The sequence below is a fragment of the Euleptes europaea genome, chromosome 13, assembly GCF_029931775.1.
Source record: "Euleptes europaea isolate rEulEur1 chromosome 13, rEulEur1.hap1, whole genome shotgun sequence".
Classification (NCBI taxonomy): Eukaryota; Metazoa; Chordata; class Lepidosauria; order Squamata; family Sphaerodactylidae; genus Euleptes; species Euleptes europaea.
Window position 1 is genome coordinate 19,242,547 of NC_079324.1, and position 18,118 is coordinate 19,260,664.

The 18,118-nt window shown below is 49.5% G+C and overlaps 2 protein-coding genes across 2 annotated transcripts; both read right to left on the bottom strand.

The window, feature by feature from the left end:
• Positions 1-10,841: 10,841 nt before the first annotated feature.
• CMC4 (C-X9-C motif containing 4) lies at positions 10,842-12,904 on the bottom strand. Its single transcript, XM_056859773.1, has 2 exons — positions 12,789-12,904; positions 10,842-11,011 (listed from the first exon to the last, which is right to left on the bottom strand). Exons 1-2 carry the CDS (start codon positions 12,844-12,846, stop codon positions 10,842-10,844), a joined length of 228 nt encoding a protein of 75 aa, XP_056715751.1. The 5' UTR covers positions 12,847-12,904.
• A 1,317-nt stretch (positions 12,905-14,221) lies between these two features.
• On the bottom strand, positions 14,222-14,844 carry MTCP1 (mature T cell proliferation 1). Its single transcript, XM_056859737.1, is given in 3 exon segments — positions 14,222-14,269; positions 14,355-14,570; positions 14,572-14,844. Coding segments are annotated over 3 exon segments (453 nt in total). The 5' UTR covers positions 14,761-14,844.
• Between the last annotated feature and the right edge of the window lie 3,274 nt (positions 14,845-18,118).

An 18,118-nucleotide genomic window follows, 5' to 3' on the forward strand; every position in this document is an offset into this window, starting at 1 on the left:
AGACTTCAAAATGTACCTGTTCCAAGGAAATATCTCCTGTACGCTTAACTATCAGCCCTGTAGTATGAATAGCGAGACTTTGATTGGAATGGCTAGAACCAGCAAGCTCTTTGGGAGAATCTCTTGCTGGGTAGCAACTGTTGCAGCAATGGAGAATTGAGGTGTGCGCTATGCTTTTGAAACCTCATCTTGCATGCACCTCCGGCTGGCTACTTGTGATGTGCAGATAGCAGGAGTTTGGAGAGTCTGGATCTTCGCTTTATAAGCAGCTGTTGCAGTGATGCAGAATGGTGTGTGTTGTGCTACGGGATCCTCATCTCGTACGGAGCTCCAGCTACCTGGGATATGCAGATAGCAGGAGCTTGGAGAATCTGCGTCTTCTCAGTAGCAGCTGTTGTAGTGATGGGGACTGGAGGTGTGTGTTGTTCAGCTGGAACCTCTTTGTGTGTGGAGCTCCGGCTATCTGGAATGAACGGGGAGAGGGTGCTGTGTAGGATCTCTTGTTGCTTTATGTTGAGGGAGGAGGGAAGAGCTGTAACTCTTGTCCAAAACTGAAGCCAAAAAGAGCAACTGAGGGAAATTGGCCTGCCTCTGTGGTAATTGCCCATTGGGTAGTCATCCTTGCAGAAAGCTAGTGTGTTTTTCTCTCATCCTTCCCACTCTTCCATCTGCGTGAAAAGCCTGCTCCTGCAATAGCATTTGGCTAAACCGTGGCATAGCTTAGTAGCTAAGAGACTAAGTTATAGATCTGGAAATCCCCGGCGCTTGGAACCCTTTAAAACAGGAGTGTCCAATTCAATTGTTATGAGGGCCGGATATGTTATAAACATCACTTAGTCGGGGTGGGCCATGCCTCGCCAGCCCAGATCGAGAGTGGGGGTGGGGTGGCATCCTTGGCTGGCTCGCGGGCCGGATAAGAGCTCTCAAGGGGTTGGATCCAGCCTCTGGCCCTTATGTTTGACACCCCTCCTTTAAAACCACTACATCAATGCCAAGTATGATTTATGAGAGCCAGAGTTGTTTAGTGGTTAGGAGCGGTGGACTCTAATCTGGATAACCGGGCTTGATTCCCCACTCCTCCACATGAGCGGCGGACGTTAATCTGGTGAACCGGGTTCGTTTCTCCACTCCTAGACGTGAAGCCAGCTGGGTGACCTTGGGCTTGTCACAGCTTTCTTAGAACCTTCTCAGCCTCACCTACCTCACGAGGTGTCTGTTGTGGGGAGAGGAAGGGAAGGTGACTGTAAGCCGGTGTGATTCTTCCTTAAGTGGTAGAGAAAGTCGGCATATAAAAACCAACTCTTCTTCTTATTTATTCAAGAGGGACGGGACCTGGTTTTGTCTATGCCCTCAAATGGAAATGGGCATTTCGGTAATCCTGGAACACTGAGCCTGCCTGTTCAAGCCGTTATTGCTGAAGCGCGAGGCTGCTTCCGAAAAAACACGACAGGATGTTTGAGCCTTTGATCAGACACGAAGGACAAAAAAACCGGCACATTCTAGGAGAAACTTCCAGTCTCGGCTCAAGCCTTGGCTCTCTGCTCTTTCCCCACTGTGTTTGCCTTGCTGGAAAGGAGCTGTTCAGAGGATTTTAAAAGGGTCCTTCTTGCGTCTGCAAAGCAGTGGGAAAGCACAGCCTTGGCCCAGGAAGCCATTATCCGCCCATGTTCGGCGACCGTCGGGATTGCCTCAGGAGTGAGGTCACCTTGGCAAAAATGACAGTCACCATGTTGAACCATAAGAGCCAGTGTCCTGTAGTGGCTAGAGTACTGGACCGGGGAGACCCAGGTTCGAATCCCAGCTCAACATGAAACTTTTTGAATGACCTTAGGTCAGCGTAACCTGCCTCGCAGACGTACTTTTTGTGAGAATAGGAGGAGGGGAGAACCATGTCTGCTTCCCAGAGCTCCTTGGAGGAAAAGGTGGGATAAAAGTGGAATAAATAAACATTAGGAAGAATGCAAAAAATGTATAACGAGGCAGCACTTTTTATGAGGCCCACTCAAATGTCACAGAGGAGTTAGCAAGCTTTTAAGTTCTCTGGAACGTTCGTTCAGGTTGCCTCTTTCGCCAGACTTAAGGGAAAGACAGACCTGAGGAAGATTGTTGTTTCCCAGTAACTGAAATCGGGCTCCCTACTTTTCCGTTAGCATTTTAAAGAGAAAAAGACATACTTTTTAAAGACACTCCCCTTTTCAAATGCTAATAAGGTAGGGGAGCCCAATGTCCTTAATTGAAACTGGTTGGAAGTTGATGCGTTAAACTTCGGTCTACCCTGCACAGCCCTAAGATTAATTAAGGATACACATGACTGCAAATTGCATTTTACAGAGCCAAGGGGGATAGAGATGGATGCGTCTCCAGTCCACCTTTGCCTGGGCCTGGAGATCTTTGTTGTTGTTTTTCGCACCTAGCAGTTTTAATTGCCTTCTTCACAGCAGAGCAATGGTTATGTAGCAGGACTGGTTATATCTTTTTTTCTCTCTTCTGTCCCCGTGTGTTTTTTTCCTCCCCTCTTGTCGCCCAGCTTGTTAAACATCCAGTTCCCTCGGCTGCTTGCAGTGGTCTGATTTGTTCTTGATGATGGTGATAAGGGAGCGCTTGTTAACTTTTGGATTCGACCTAGGGAAAACGGGCCTCCCTGCGTTCCTTGTCAGATCTCAGTGGAATAAACCAGCCTCTCACTATGCATTCAGGTGGTCTCTTTTAAATATGGCGCAGGAAAAAAAATGTGCATGAACCTAGCTTGTAGTTGAGCGCACGCGCCTCCCTACGTGGAGGGACTTACATTTAATTGTGAATCTCGATATAGTGGCAACTTGCTGCGTTCGTGCATGTTTTTCTTTCACCACAAAAGGGACATACAAATGCAGACTTGGGATGTAGCAGATATGGCATTGTAGAGTTTTGCCTGATCAAAAACCCCACATATAGCATTGGTCTATTTTGAGATCAGCAAAGCGTGTTTTCAGCCGGGTTCTTAAACTTCAAAGGCATTTCCATTCCCTGGATGAAATGTCTCCTTAGCTCATTAGGTAATAGGATTTGCTGCAGGAGGCGAGCTCTTTCCCACCCACACTTTGCCAATTGAATCAAAAGCGTTTTCAGCTAAACATTAGGAAGAACTTTCTGACTGAGTGGTTTGTCGGTGGAACAGGCTTCCTCGGGAGGTAGTGGGCTCTCCTTTCGAGGTTTTTAAGCAGAGGCTAGGTGGCCATCTGACAGCAATGCTGATTCTGTGAACTTGGGCAGAACATGAGAGGGAGGGCAGGAAAGGATGAGTCTGTTTGGCTCTCGTGGCTCTTTCTTAACATGCCCAGGGAAATGTCGATTGCCACTTGGGGTCAGGAAGCCAGATTGGCCAGTGATCCTGGAGGGGTTGTTTTTTTTTTGCCATCTTCTGGGCATGGACTAAAGGGTCACTGGGTGTGTGTGGGGAGAAAGTAGTTGTGAATTTCCTGCATTGTGCAGGGGGTTGGACTAGATGACCCCAGTGGTCCCTTCCAACTATGATTCTAAGTAAAAAAATCTTTACCCCCCCCCCTTTTTTTGTAACATTGCAGGAGGAACTGTGCTACATGTAAGTGTACAAGGGGGGCCAAGATAAACTGTTTTGCCTTTTCCCCCTGCACTCTGACTAGCTGCTTTGGGCAGAGAAACTAGCAAGCTCCCAGCAGGTCTTGGCTCTGCACAGGAAGCAGCTGCCATCTGGCCATCCTGGGTTCACTAATCTCATTTACCCAGAAAGGCTCTGTCAGGATTTGGTTGTCTACCTGAGAGGCTGAATATAGCCACCAGGTAAGTGCCCACGAGGGGGGAGCTGAACCAAATTATCTGGAAAATGATGTGCACAATGGTCAAGAGTCTTATCAAGATCACTGAGAAGCCTTGTATGAGGCACTAGAGCTGAGAGCCAGCATGGTGTAGTGGTTAAGAGCCGTGGTTTGGAGTGGTGGACTCTGATCCAGAGAACCGGGTTTGATTCCCCACTCCTCCACATGAAGCCAACTGGGTGACAGCTCTCTCAGCCCCACCTACCTCACAGGGTGTCTGTTGTGGGGAGAGGAAGGTGATTGTAAGCTGGTTTGAGTCTTCCTTAGGTGGTAGAAAAAGTTGGCATATAAAAACCAACTCTTCTTTTGAATACAGGGAAGGTACACGAGGTGTGTGCGTGCGTGTGTAAAGTGCCCTCAAGTTGTGGCTGACTCACGATGACCCCCACAGGGTTTTCAAGGCAAGAGATATTCAGAGGCGGTTTGCCATTGCCTGCCCCCGCACAGCAGCCCCAGAATTGCTCTGTGGCCTCCCATCCAAACACTCACTGTGCCGACCCTGCTTAGCTTTTGAGATCAGACAAGATTGGGCTAGCCTGGCCCATGAGTATCTCCTGACAAAGGTGTTCCCCCGCTTGCAGAGCCCAAGGTTTCAGAAAGCATGGTCGCTACTGGAGGCACAAACCTAGAAAGGAAAGGTGCTGTTAAGGGAAGAGGGGAGGGTGCCAGAACCCAGTTAGTCTCCCCCTCACTGGGCTTAGAAAAGTATTATGGTTCTTGGCATGTTTTTATATGGTATTTAAATATTTGTATGAAGTGCAAGTTTGAAATAAACTGTCTTTGCTGTATTTCTGGTTGTTGTGTTGATGGTTTGCCCCCAGTGTTTGGCATGATTAAGCCTGACAGGAGCAGTACATGATGCCACATGAACACATGAAGCTGCCTTACACTGAAACAGTCCATCAAAGTCAGTATTGTCTACTCAGACCGGCAGTGGCTCTCCAGGGTCTCAGGCAGAGGTCTTTCACATCACCTACTTGCCTGGTCTCTTTAACTGGAGATGCCGGGGATTGAACCTGGGATCTTCTGCATGCCAAGCCCCTCAATATTCCAGAAGTGGAAGGTACCTGATGTGCTACCTAATCCTATGCCCATAAATGGTTACATTTCTTTAACATACACAATCTTTTACAAGTGCTCAACTGCCCCTGCCATCTTTATAGAAACAAACTCTAGGACAACTGGCAGTACTGCAGCTGACCACTCTGCACCACGGGGCACCAGAAGGTACTGAGGGTCAAACACAAAGGGAGGAATCCTTTCCCCCACAAATTGACCTCATCTCCCCATTCTGCTGCTCCTCTGTCTGCATGTGGGGAAAAAGCAGGAACTGTTTTGCCCTTGTACATGCATGCTACATATTTATGTGCTTCATTTATATCTCACCCAGTGGGGACCCAGAAGCACATTACCTCGTTCTCGTCTCCTCCACTTTATCCTCGCAACAAATCAACAAGGTAGGTTAGGCTGAGAGTGGGTGATTGGCCCAGGGTAAGTTTCCATGGCAGAGGAGGGATTCGAACCTGGTCTCCCAGGCGCTAGTCCAACACTAACCACTCCATTACAATGGCTATCCATTAGGAGTAAATCCTTCCAAAAGGCAGCAAAAAACCAAATGGGGAGGGGCTGTGGCTCAGTGGAAGCGCATCTGCTTGATATGCGGAAGGTCGCAGGTTCAATCCCCAGCATCTCCAGTTAAAGGGACTAGGCAAGGAGGTGATGTGAAAGACCTCTGCCTGAGTCCCTGGAGAGCCGCTGCTGGTCTGCGTGGACAATACTGACTTTGGTGGACTAAGGGTCTGATTCAGTAGAAGGCAGCTTCATGGGTTGATGTGTTTATGTGACAAAGGTGACCATAGTGGGGCTTGTGACCCAGCAAGTAGAACTCTGCAGTCCCAGTGTGCCCTAATCCATGGGGGGAAGACCGCTGCCCTATACCACCTGCAGGTCGTTACTCTTGCTTCTTTAAAATCCCACTTCCCAGGATCTTTTGCCATGGCCTCCTGTGCTGAAACCACTTCTAACTGAAATGAACTCTTCCCTCTGTTTATCCCAGCCTTCATCTCTCCTTGTCTTCTTGTACTTTATAAACCATCAGGCAAGTTGATTTTAAATAAGAATAGATGCAGGGTATGGAGAACTCTCCCAAGGAAGAAGATATAACAGGGCTGCATTAGTTGAGATTCCCGTCCACTCTTTTGCGACTTTTGCATTTGCTACTCTTACTGCCACATTATTTTCCAGTCACATTCCACTGTGAGCCCTCCTCCAGCATAGTGGTATAGTAGTTAAGATCGGTGGGCTCTGATCTGGAGAACCGGATTTGATTCCTCACTCCTCCACATGAGCGGTGGACACTAATCTGGTGAACCAGGTTGGTTTCCCCACTCCTGCACATGAAGCCAGCTGGGTGACCTTGGGCTCTTAGAGCTCTCACAGCCACACTTATCTTACATGGTGTCCGTTGTGGGAGGGGAAGGGAAGGTGATTGTAAGCCGGTTTGAGTCTTCCTTAAGTGGTAGAGAAAATCAGCATATAAAAACCAACTTTTCTCCTCCTTCTCTTGTCCCAAAGTGGCAGATGTTGGTGTTTTTGGCAAGATTTGGAATGCCTGGATCCAGTTTTTTGTGCTGGATGGTGTGCAGCCTCAAAGCTTGCAAGCTTTCAGCTGCCACTGCTCATGGACTTTCCTAACAGACCCTTTAAAACAGTGGTTTTCAAATGACCTGGCCTTTAAGGTCCTCTTCCGTGTTAATAGGTCTGTTGCAGAAACCCCTGCGCAAGATCCTGGTAGGGCTGTCAAAAAAAAAAAATTCGGTACAGTTCGGATTCGGCCGAATTTGACCCTTGTGGGTTCGGTACGTGCCGAAGTCCCAACTCCCCCGCTTCGGATCCCCGGTAATTCGGGGGGATCCGGAGTTCGGGGGAAAATTCGGCCCCAGCGCGCCTTCAGAGGGATTCCCTGAAGGCGTGCGGGGGCCTTTTAAACTGATCTGAGCCTCCCAGCTGGGAGGCGCAGATCAGTTTAAAGGGCAGCCCGCACCTTTCAGCGGGCTCCGCTGGAGAGGCTCGGGCTGTCCTTTAAACTGATCTGTGCCTCCCAGCTGGGTCAAAGTTGAGTCAAAGGTGCGGGCTGCCCTTTAAACTGACCTGCGCCTCCCAGCTGGGAGGCTCAGATCAGTTTAAAGGGCAGCCCGCACCTCTCCAGCGGAGCCCGCTGAAGGGGGGTGGGCTGCCCTTTAAACTGATCTGTGCCTCCTGGCCGGGAGGCACAGATCAGTTTAAAGGACAGCCTGGGTCTCTCCAGCGGAGCCCGCTGAAAGGTGCGGGCTGCCCTTTAAACTGACCTGCGCCTCCCAGCTGGGAGGCTCAGATCAGTTTAAAGGGCAGCCCGCGCCTCTCCAGCGGAGCCCGCTGAAGGGGGGCGGGCTGCCCTTTAAACTGAGCTGGGAGGCGCAGGTCAGTTTAAAGGGCAGCCCGTGCCTCTCCAGCGGAGCCCGCTGAAGGGGGGCGGGCTGCCCTTTAAACTGACCTGCGCCTCCCAGCTGGGAGGCTCAGATCAGTTTAAAGGGCAGCCCGCGCCTTTCAGCGGGCTCCCCTGAAGGGGGGCCGAATTTGCCGAATTTATTCGCGAACTCCCGAACTCGCTGAATTCGCCCCCCCCCCCCGGTTGCCCGCCAGTTTTGAGTTCGGATCCGTCCGAACAGAAAATCACCGAATCAGGGGAAATTCGGTTGATTTTCAGTTCGGACCGAACCGAATTGACAGCCCTAGATCCTGGTGTACATTTAAGGAGGTTCACTAGATCAACCACATACCCTAGAACAGGGGTCGGCAAACTCATTAGTCAAAAGAGCCAAATATCAACAGTACAACGATTGAGATGTCTTTTGAGAGCCAAATTTCTTAAACTATATAGGTAGGTACACTGTTTATTAACTTAATAAACTTTAATTAAATTTTAAGTCTTAATTAAACTATAGGTACACTGAATAAAACTTGATATCATACTTAATAATTATCTTTTTTATTGATAAAAATTAAATTGTAAGTCCCTGCCATTTCCCCCTCCCCTTCCGGAGTCCTCGTCTGGAGGCCTGGTCTACTGCCATAAAAGCCTATTGGTAGACCTGGCCTCCGGCTGAGTCCCATTGGGAGGCCAAGTCTACCCATTGGCTTGGCAGTAGACCTGGCCTCCGGAGGCCCATAGAAGCCAATTGGTGGACCTGGCCTCTGAAAGGGGAGTTTTCCCCCTCCTTGGAGTCCAGGTCTACCACCAAGAAAGCCAGTGGGTAGACCTGGCCTCTGAGGAGGGAAAAAAGTAAGTAAGATATCCTTAAAATTAAATCATGACAATGACTGACAAACAATGTGAACAATGTGAACAAACTTCTAGATTCACAGACGCATAAACACATGAGAACATAAGAAAGGCCATGCTGGATCAGACCAAGGCCCTTCAAGTCCAGCAGTCTGTTCCCACAGTGGCCAACCAGCTGCCTCCAGGAAGCCCACCAGCAAGACCAGTGCAGCAGCATTGTCCTGCCTGCGTTCCATAGCACCTGATATAATAGACCTGCTCCTCTGATCCTGGAGAGAATAGGCATGCATCATGACTAGTATCCATTTTGATTAGTAACCATTTTGAATCTCCACCCTCCAGCTTCAGCAGATGACCCCGAGTTGTAGCATTACGTGTTTCCCGGGTCGGGGGCCCCACCCTGCGCCCCGGGGCTTTCCCGCCACCCTTTACTTACCAGACAAGCCCCTGCGCTGGCTCCAAAGTGTGCCTCTTCCCGGCTTACAGGGACCCGCAGGCCCAGAAGACGACAGGGGAACAGAGTCAGCGCCGCAGAAGACGGGGCGCCACGGCCCAGCGCCGCTGCCGGGGACGCGCCGCCAAAGCCCGCCCCGCCCAACAGCTGATAGGCGGGCGGGCCCAGGCCAGGAACCGCCCAGCCGCCCACCCAGCAATTGCGCAGCTAGAGGGGAGGGGAGGCTTTAGCCTCCCAACCATTGAGGGAAATTGGGACCCGGCCATTCTCCACGGCGGGGGGGGGGAGACAGTGCACCCGCTCGCCTGCTCTCTTGCGCGCTTTCTCTCAGGCGCGCCAGCTCCGCAGCCCAGCTGCCGGCGCGAGCGGGCGTGAGAGCAGGGGCTCCGAACCAAGTTTGGAGAGCCGCGCTCAAGGGGCCAAAGAGCCGCATGCGGCTCTCGAGCCGCAGTTTGCTGACCCCTGCCCTAGAATGTGCTATCACATTCTTGGGACTGTGAGTGGCAGAAGCTTAGTCATAGTAACCCAGCTGCCTGCCAAAAAAACTTTCCTATTGTTGAGCATAAGCTGATAAACTTGTCTGAGGAAGCCTGAGAATTGCTTTAGCAGGAGTCCCAGGCTGAGCACAGACAGGAGCTGAAACACTTGGGGTAATTTGTATCCTCAAACTGCAGTGACTGATAAGTGTTTGCACTCAGCAGGGAGGAAGAGAAACTTCCTAAAAGTGTACATGAATTCTTTCCAGCTCAGTTTTGCAATATCTGATGGTGTCCCTTGCTGTTGGCAGAAATGACAATTTGCTATTTGTGGGAGGAAGCACAGTGCAATATTTACACAGCAGGCTAAAAGTATTCAAAGTACATCCTATGTTCTCGATAAGACTCCTATAGGATCCTAAGAGGAAAGGTGGGATAAAAACAAAATGTGCAGAAAGAGAATTGGGGGAGAGGTTGATAGCCAAGCAATGAATTCATGGCAGAGGTGGGGTTTGGACCAGGTCTCTCTGCAATGCATTACAGCTCCGTATAAAACAAGCTGCCCTCTTTTCAAAATTCAGACAAGCTAAATGGGAGTAGAGCTGCTGTTCGTGCGCCAAATCCCCAAATGATCACACGTACACAATTTAAAAAATTGTTCAGATCATGTATTTTTGCAGCATGGTATTTAAAGAGACTTAACACAGATGTCATGGTTCCACCACCTTTGGTGATGCCTGCCTACGATGTACACAGAACTTTGCAGTGGTCTTGAAGTTACAGCAACACTGGGAGGTACCAGAATGAATACGGAGTAGTAAAGGATGCTCAAAATCCCTTATGGGCAGGCAGGCAGGCCTCAGTGGGGGGAAAGGGGGGATGCTACAAGCCACATTCAATTCCATTCATTGATATGGGCCTTTTGCTCACGCAAGTTGCAGAGTGTGGACTTCTTAAAAAAATACACATCACTCTGGCTGGCTGTAAAGTGACTATTGCTTAAAAAAAAAAAAAACCAAAAAAACACACACCGTAAGTATCCCTGAAAATTGCTGCTTCCACAACAGCGTTCATTATACTCAGTATTGTGCAAGTGGATTCAAGTGCTAATAAATCTACAGCTTGGAGGGCAGCCGATCTTCCCGTTTTCGAGATGAGGAAACTGAGGCACACAGGTAATTTAATGGTGTCTTGCCCAGCCAAAAGAGGATCAGCCTCCGCCTCCTGAGGCTTTCATTGCCAGCGTATCTTACATCTGCACTGCAAACGGCAGAGGAGGGTTTCTGAATAGACTGGGAAGTGCCGACTCGATAGGACCAAGAGTTTCTTCTGCAGCTTGAACAAGAGACTTATTTACATACCACGTCTAAACGGATTGTCTTAAAAACTCAGCTTCCCGCAATTTGTCCTGCACACGCACACACAAAAAGGCTGCTCGGGTTTCACCTTGCAGTGGAATATTGCTACTCTTGACAATAGATTAGGTTACAGTGAACACCAAACACCAAATTAGTCTACTCGGACGTCATTCACTATAAGGCTACAGAAGTGACACATTTTGACGGCAGGACTGCTAACAGATGGGCTGTTGTTTTATGGCTTCCTCCAGTGTCTGGGGGAGAAGCCGCCTGGCATTTTTGTTTCTTGGAGCAGTCTCCGGTGCAAACAGCGCCACTGAGGTACAGCTCGAGAGAGCTGGAGCGGATATTTTGAATTTCCAGGAAAAGGCCTAAGCACTGTGAAAGGCGAGACCTTCCTTAGGCATGTGGGTCGTGAGTTCCTTTGGAAGCCGATTTCTGCTTCTGCTTCTCTTTTTTCTCTAACTCAAACCCAGAGCAAACGATGGATCTGCCCGGGGGATACCGGCCACAGCATCTTCTCATCTCCTGGAGAACGGCTTCACATTTGGATTCCAAGTAATTGTTGGCTGGCAAAAGTGGGACAAGAGCAAACAGTGAACGAAATGCAAAAGGCTGGTGGACGTAATCGCTCTGGCTCTGTGGGGTGCATTTTAAGATCTATTTCTTCCTGGGTTTTGTATTTACATCCTGCTTTTCTCCCCAATGGGGATGCAAAGTGGTTTACAACGTCATTCTCCCATCCTCCATTTTATGTTTACAACCACCCACCTGTGTGGTAGGTTAATCTGAGTGGGAGTGGCTAGGTCACTCAGCTATCTTCCACAGCAGAGGGAGGATTTGAACCTGGGTCACCTAGACCCTCGTCTGACACACTAACCCCAGCACCAGATTCTTGGGCCACTCTCCCAGCCTTCTTCCTAAAGCTCCCTCTCACATTTCATGTTTGCAGAAGGAGCTATTCAACCCCTCCACACAGACTGCCACTTTGTTGATGGTTAGAAACGTACTCTCAAATGCAAGCACTACCCCTCCAGCCAAGCAGAAGCAGATCAGAGAAGTGTGCTTCTCTGCTCTGACATTTTAGAAAAAGCCTGGCTATGTCGCCTCAATCCATTCTCTAGTGTGATGCTCCCTCCCTGTCGATCTCTCAGCTAAATGATTCAGAGGTCAGCATCACCTGCCAGTTGGCCAAGGCACCCTCTGCTCTCTATTTGCAAGTCATTTACCAGCATGAAGTCCTGCTAACAGTAATTCTAACCTTCCATTTAACTCACGATGTGCTCCTACCCATTGCCTCTTGGCAACCTAGAGTGGAGCTTGGCTCTCTCGGGATATTCGCAGAATGTTCATGGAATCATAGAGTGGGGAGGGGCCATACAGGCCACCTAATCCAACCCCCTGCTTAATGCAGGATCAGCCTAGAGCATCCCTGACAAGTGCTTGTCCAGCCTCTGCTTAAAGACTGCCAGTGAGGGGGAGCTCACCATCTCCCTAGGTAGCTGATTCCACTGTCGAATAACTCTTACTGTAAAAAACCTTTTCCTGATATCCAGCTGGTACCTCTCTGCCTCCAATTTAAACCCATTATTGTGAGTCCCATCCTCCGCTGCCAACAGGAACAACTCCCTGCCCTCCTCTAAGTGACAGCCCTTCAAATACTTAAAGAGAACAATCATGTCCCCCCTCAACCTCCTCCCTCTCCAGACTAAACATTCCCAACTGCCTCAGCCTTTCCTCGTAGGGTTGGTCTCCAGGCCCCTGATCGTCCTCATCGCTCTCCTCTGCACCTGCTCCATTCTGTCCACATCCTTTTTGAAGTGAGGCCTCCAGAACTGCACACACCACTCCAGGTAAAGAAAGCTGAGGCCTTGAGAAATTTCCTCTACAGTTCTCTGCCTGCAGGGTACTTGAGCTGTCACAATGGCTCGCCAAAGGGAGGTGACTGTTGCTGCGTGCCACAAAATGGCCCAAGCTACTCTTTCTGCTACATCCTAGTCAATGTAGGTCGGTTCCAGGCGCTTACAAAGGCAAAAGCCTACAGTAGTAAACTTGAAAGTAACCTGCATTTGCTTCAACAGCGACTTACTTTTTTTTTGGGGGGGGGGTCGCAGTGATGGTAAAAGAGCAGTGTTCACTCTTGCTATTTCAACTGCAAAAAAAAAGCCTTGCCTTTTTTTATTTTTAGGGGAAAGTGCAAACGCAGTCCCCCACTACCAAAAATTATGCAGTCGAGTTTCTCGCGTTTGGGAAATCGCAGGGGTCAGCACACCCGGAGTGCCTTCACTTCTTGATATAGGAGGAAGGGGGTAAACAGAAGCAAAGCCAAAAGACATTGCGGCATACCTTGCAAACATTTCTGGATTTCACAGGCTTGCTTCTGGCAGGGGTCTTTCTGAGGCATGTTGAGAGAACTAAAAGAACAGGGGAGAAAAAAATCACTGGGTTCAGAGCCTGGAGAATGGGGGAGAACAAGCTGGACTTCTCATTTAAGCCTTATCAAGCCCATAAAAGTTTCGTCGTCCCCCCCTCCCAGAGGGTGTGGGATTCAGCCCTTTAAGATCCTCATTGCCCCCCGTCCCACTTTTCTTGCCCAGCAAGTTCCCTTTCAAAACTGCCCGCAGGCACGGAGCCAGCTGGAAAGAAGCCCTTGGCTTTAGCAGCGCTGGTGTGGCATGGATGCCTTCCCCTGTGCCCACCTCCCCAGATTAAGTCAAGCAAAGAGATACAAGCACGAAACACATTTGGAAAGAAACAGCTTGCAGGGTCTCCTCTTCTTGCTTGGGTTTGGCTTGGTGGGTTTGGCTTGGTGCTTTTCCATCTGGCAAGTCCTCTCTGCATTCCTCTCTGCGCATTTCCCCTCCCTTTTCCCCGTAGTTCTGGAATGACGCTTAGAATAACATCATGGTCTACTGGACAGTTTTCCCAGTAGAAAAACATTAGCGTGTGCTCCTGCATTGTGGGAAAGCCTAGCACAACAGGGGGATTGCATATGTCAAAGAACTTTATTAGGACGGAGAAACATTCTTCACGATGTATGAACAGCACCGTCTTGGAAGCAAATTGGGAAAAAGGATCTAGAAAGGGAGAGGATCAAGGTAAGCTTTGATACTTGTTGGCAGGGGGAATGGAGAGACCGAGCTCTCCCCTCCGAGTGGGTAAGAAATCAGTGCTCCATAAAACTTTGGAAGGGAGGACATAACCCCTGGAGAAATCTGCAACAGATTTATAGGATAATGAGCCAAATTTGTTACACACTCAGCCATTCAGTCACCTGGCGCTTTTCAGGGCACCGGCCTCAGCAAGAAGATCAGAACGGCTTTGCTGGACCAGACATTCCACCTCCAACAGTGGCCAAAGCTTCTGAGAACATCCCAAGCAGGGCATGTTGATGACTACTCTCTCTTGATCTTGACCCCCCCACCCCAAAAGCAACTGGTATCCTGACCAGCTTTCCAATTTGGGGTGGGGGCGGGATTCTATTCTGCCTACCTAAAACTCCCTCTGTGGTCTCAATTGGGCCGGGGCCCTCTTCTGGTACTGCCTGTCCTAAGCTCTTGGACGGTGCTGCAGTGAGCCACGACAAGAGATGCCGGCCACCCTCCGCCTCTAAGGCAGCGGCATTTTAGCACTGGGAGTGACCACACAAAAACAAACGGGAACATCATCCTAGAGTCACAGCTCCTGAAAGACAAAAACCAGCATTAAAAGGACCCCCGTGAGTTAAAATGTGAGCACAAGGCAGAAGGAGAGGGGAGAATAATGCCACTCACTGGATTTTAATCACTTGGCAGGAGTTTCAGCAGCAGCTCCTCCACTCCCGTGATCTGTGAGAGACAGAAAATTGGTCAGGCGATGATTTTCTGCCGATTTATGGCAAAGGAAGGAACCGTTGTTCGCACGTGGCCTTACTCGCAAATGGTGTTCAATGTCCCAGATGCGGGAGTTGCTGTCCCTGTACTTCTGCCCCTCTGAAAGCTGCCACATGTGCGGCAGCTGGGATGCAGGCAGGCGGCTGGGGCGCACCGCCTCACCCAGGGGGACCTGGACTCTTCTGATCCGGGCTTTCAGCGTGCCTGCCTCCTGCGGGAGAATCCCAAAACGAAGCGTACAATGTGAGTGTCTGCTTTTAAAAAAAGAAAAGGAAAAGGAAAATGCTCTCCAAATGATCAAAAAGACAATTGCGAGGAATGTTCTTACTTGCCTCTTCGGTTGCCACCAGCCATGTTTTCTGATTTTCGTCGCAATAGACACCTATCCGTCGCACCCAGAGGCGGACAGGTGGGGCTCTGGCATCACCTTCCTCTCCTTCTGCCATGCCCCGATCTCTTGCTACGATGGCCCTCCCTCGGCTCCCATTCTACACATGGCCCCCTTTGCCTCTGAACAAAGACACGGAAGGAACTGTTAGTCCTGCAAAGAACCAGCGTTGGCTATTGGTGCTGCCAGTGCCAGTGCTGTGGAAAGCATTTTTAAAAGTCAGATTGGGGGCATGGGGGGAAGTGATCTCGTGACGGTTCTCAAAATGAAAGACACCTGGTCGTTTGGAGGGAGGAAAGGTGCTACACTACAGTGAGCTCTGGGTTTGGCTCATGAAGGGCCTCGTTTGGTGGCTATCTCATGTGATCGGCAGCGAGATCCCATGGCCCTGTGGAACACAAGAGTTGGCAACTGGCAGCCCGTGAGACAAATCTGACCTGCACAACTCCAGCTAGCCCAGTCAATGAAGCCAACGTCACCCACTGGCTTGCTTTCAAGCCACTTCCTCTGTTTCTCAGTTTGCTTCCCTTGTTCCATTTTCCTATGCGCAATCTGTGGCCTCTTTTAGGAGGAAGGAAAAACTAGAATACTGTCAGGGGCAAACTTCACTCTCTTCCACAAAATCAGGAAAGACATCCCACATACTTCTGCCAGTTCTCCCCTCTACTATTGCTCAAAAGATGCTGCAGGGATTATATAGAAATTAGGATTGCAAACACGCCCAAAGGATGGACAGATTGGCTCACTTCCCACCCACCTCAAAACTGGCCCAGTAGTTGCACCACTTCCCTTCCCAGGTAGCAAACTGAAAGTGATAATCTGTCCTATTTTGCTTCTCGTAACTGCCTGGGAGCAGTAGTAAATCTAATCCCCTGGGATTTTAAATTCAGATCTTTCCAATATGAATGGGCATTCACTGGAAGCCAAGAGAATGCTGGGAAATAACAGCACCAGGAAAATGGTACTTCGTGGTTTCGGCATCCATGGATTCACTCAGACCACAGCAGAAAGTCAGAGGGAAAGCCGTTTACACAACTCAGTTCAGGAAAGTCATTCTTCCATAGCACAACAGGAGAAGCAAGAAAAGGCACGGAAGGAAAAGAATGGTTTTAGGGAGCAAGACGTGCAAAAGTCTTTCCGACGTACACCAAGAAAAACACGTCCTCCCCAGCGATAAAGCAGATGGTTTCCAAACTGCCAGGAGGACAAAGCCAGGTTCACATGCCAACAGCTGGGAATACAAAGATAAGGTGGAGGAAGGGGATGACATGTGGTTAACTACTTTGGTGTGGATTCCAGAGACAAAAAGTACGCTTGGCTTCTGCAAAGGCCTCGAGTTACTGCAGAAGCAGCAGGGAAATGGCCACAACTTTTTCAGGGGTAATCTAGCCATCTGGCCTCCCCGTCTGGAATTAAACTGCCAAGCATCCCTTTGTACGGCAGGGGGCCCAAACTGGAAGGATCAAGAAGCAGCACACACTAGTGAAGGCAAGAGGCTTCCAAACAGGAAGCAGAATTCAGCTTGCAAGGATGTTGTTTCCTTTCCCCAAGCTGAAATCCAGTCAGGACTCCAGCAGATTTGTCATGCTGCAGAATATTTCAGAAACCCACAGGTTATTTATGGCCACGAGTACCCAAACCTTTGCTTCGGCCGCAAACTCTCCCAGCAGCACAGCACCCTAATTCCCACAGTGGGCTACATTCAGTCCTGATCTCCCCCCCGCCCACCAGCCACACCTGGGCTTTCTCAAGAGGTCTCCTGTTCCTGCAGGCAGAATTATAGCACAAAACCTGTCTACTGCAACATCCCCCCACAGATTCTATTAATATCATCAGTTTCAATGTTAGCAATTTTGTCCCAAACTGCCTGTGACTTAAAGGACTGATAGGCTTCCTGCCTGCTCACAGGAAAGGAATTGTGGAAAGTGGGCGGCCCAATTTCTAAATGTTCTACCAATGTTCTTCAGCTCTACAGTCTCCATCACTCCCTCTCATTCCAGCAGGGGATCTCTATAACTGAAACGAAAGCTGACAGTTCTAGAATAGGAAACAGTGGCCCATTTCCTCTGCTCTCCTCATCTGTCAAATGTCGACTGATATGGGAATAAGCAAAGAACGGTGAGCAAATGAAAGCGGGGTATGAAACAGTTCCTGGGGAATATCTCACCACTCAGAAATTTAAAAATATAACCAGAGAGTCCAGGTCAGGAGACACTTTGATCTGACTTCTCATCTCTGCTCTAGGGGTCAGCTTCTTCTGAAAACTCCAGCTATTTTTGCCACTGGTGAACCAGAGCCTAAGCGTGTTCTCTGCCATGCAAAGAAGGATGGTTCTGAGATTAGGGAGTATGAGAAGAACACAAAGTACTCTGTGAATTGCTCTAGAAATCTTTAAAGTCCAAAGAAATTCAAGGTTACCGTGATGAATTCGTATATTACAAGTCATCTCAGTACAATTGTTTACTGAACAAAACATAGAAAAAACTTTGCTGTTTTGATTATCCTTCCTATTGTCCAGCCTCAAATGAGCCAAATTAAAGAGCTGATCTTTTTGTCCTGATATCCTGACTTGCTAGACCATAAAACCAGGAGGAATTTTGTGGCTTGGGCTGTTAAAATTCCCTCATGATTTTGGAGACCTGACAGAAAAGGGCCTGCTTGTGAGCAGTGGTTGAGAAGGGTTTGGGGATCCTTGCTGAGCTTGTTGAAAATGTTCCACCTTCTTGGTACATTTGTCAGAGTTATGATGAAGGCAGGCGCTGGACGAGACAGGCCCATAACCTCGAAGAACAGGCAATTTGGTAACATCCTACAGGTTTCTACCGAGGTACGTCCGTTAAGGCCTAGGACCCCTAACAGGCAGAACTCCAACAGAGAAATCTTCGCCCATTCCCACAGCTTCATCCTGCGAGAGGCTTCACCGCCTGAGTTCTTGTTTGCTATGGGACCGTTAAAGACCGTAAAAGACAGAGCCTTTGGAAAGATTCAGGCACAGAGACGACGCGTCCTCTTAGGTCCCCTTCTCCAATTCTCTGCTCTCCAGGTTGTCAGCTCCTGCCTTTACCATCCCCTAAAAGAAACTCTGGGTCCCTGAACAGCAACGTGCCAGGAAGAAATTCAACAGGTGAAACCTTTCCTAGCAGTGAGGGGAGATGCTGTGTCCTGTTGAATGCCGGCCTGCCCCGCCACTGAGAGGAGCGAAGAAAGGGGAGGGAATCCACCACCACCGACCCCGCAAGGGCTCGCCAGGTGGCCCTTGACTCTCTTCCCTTCAGGCCCCTGGGAGAGTCGCCATGGCAACAGGTGAGCCCCATTCTCCAATAGGGGGCTTAAACAGCAGCCCCCCATTTCCCCCCAGAGGGTACCCTTCCCAGCCACGCCCCCTACCCTGTCGGAGTTAATAGCCAAGCGCTGGC

Coding starts and splice junctions, on each gene's coding strand:
- CMC4 (XM_056859773.1), bottom strand. CDS start 12,846: ATGCCTCAGAAAGACCCCTGCCAGAAGCAAGCCTGTGAAATCCAGAAA. Junction 11,012..12,788: donor AATCCAGAAATGTTTGCAAG/GTATGCCGCAAT, acceptor CACTTTTGCCAG/CCAACAATTACTTGGAATCC.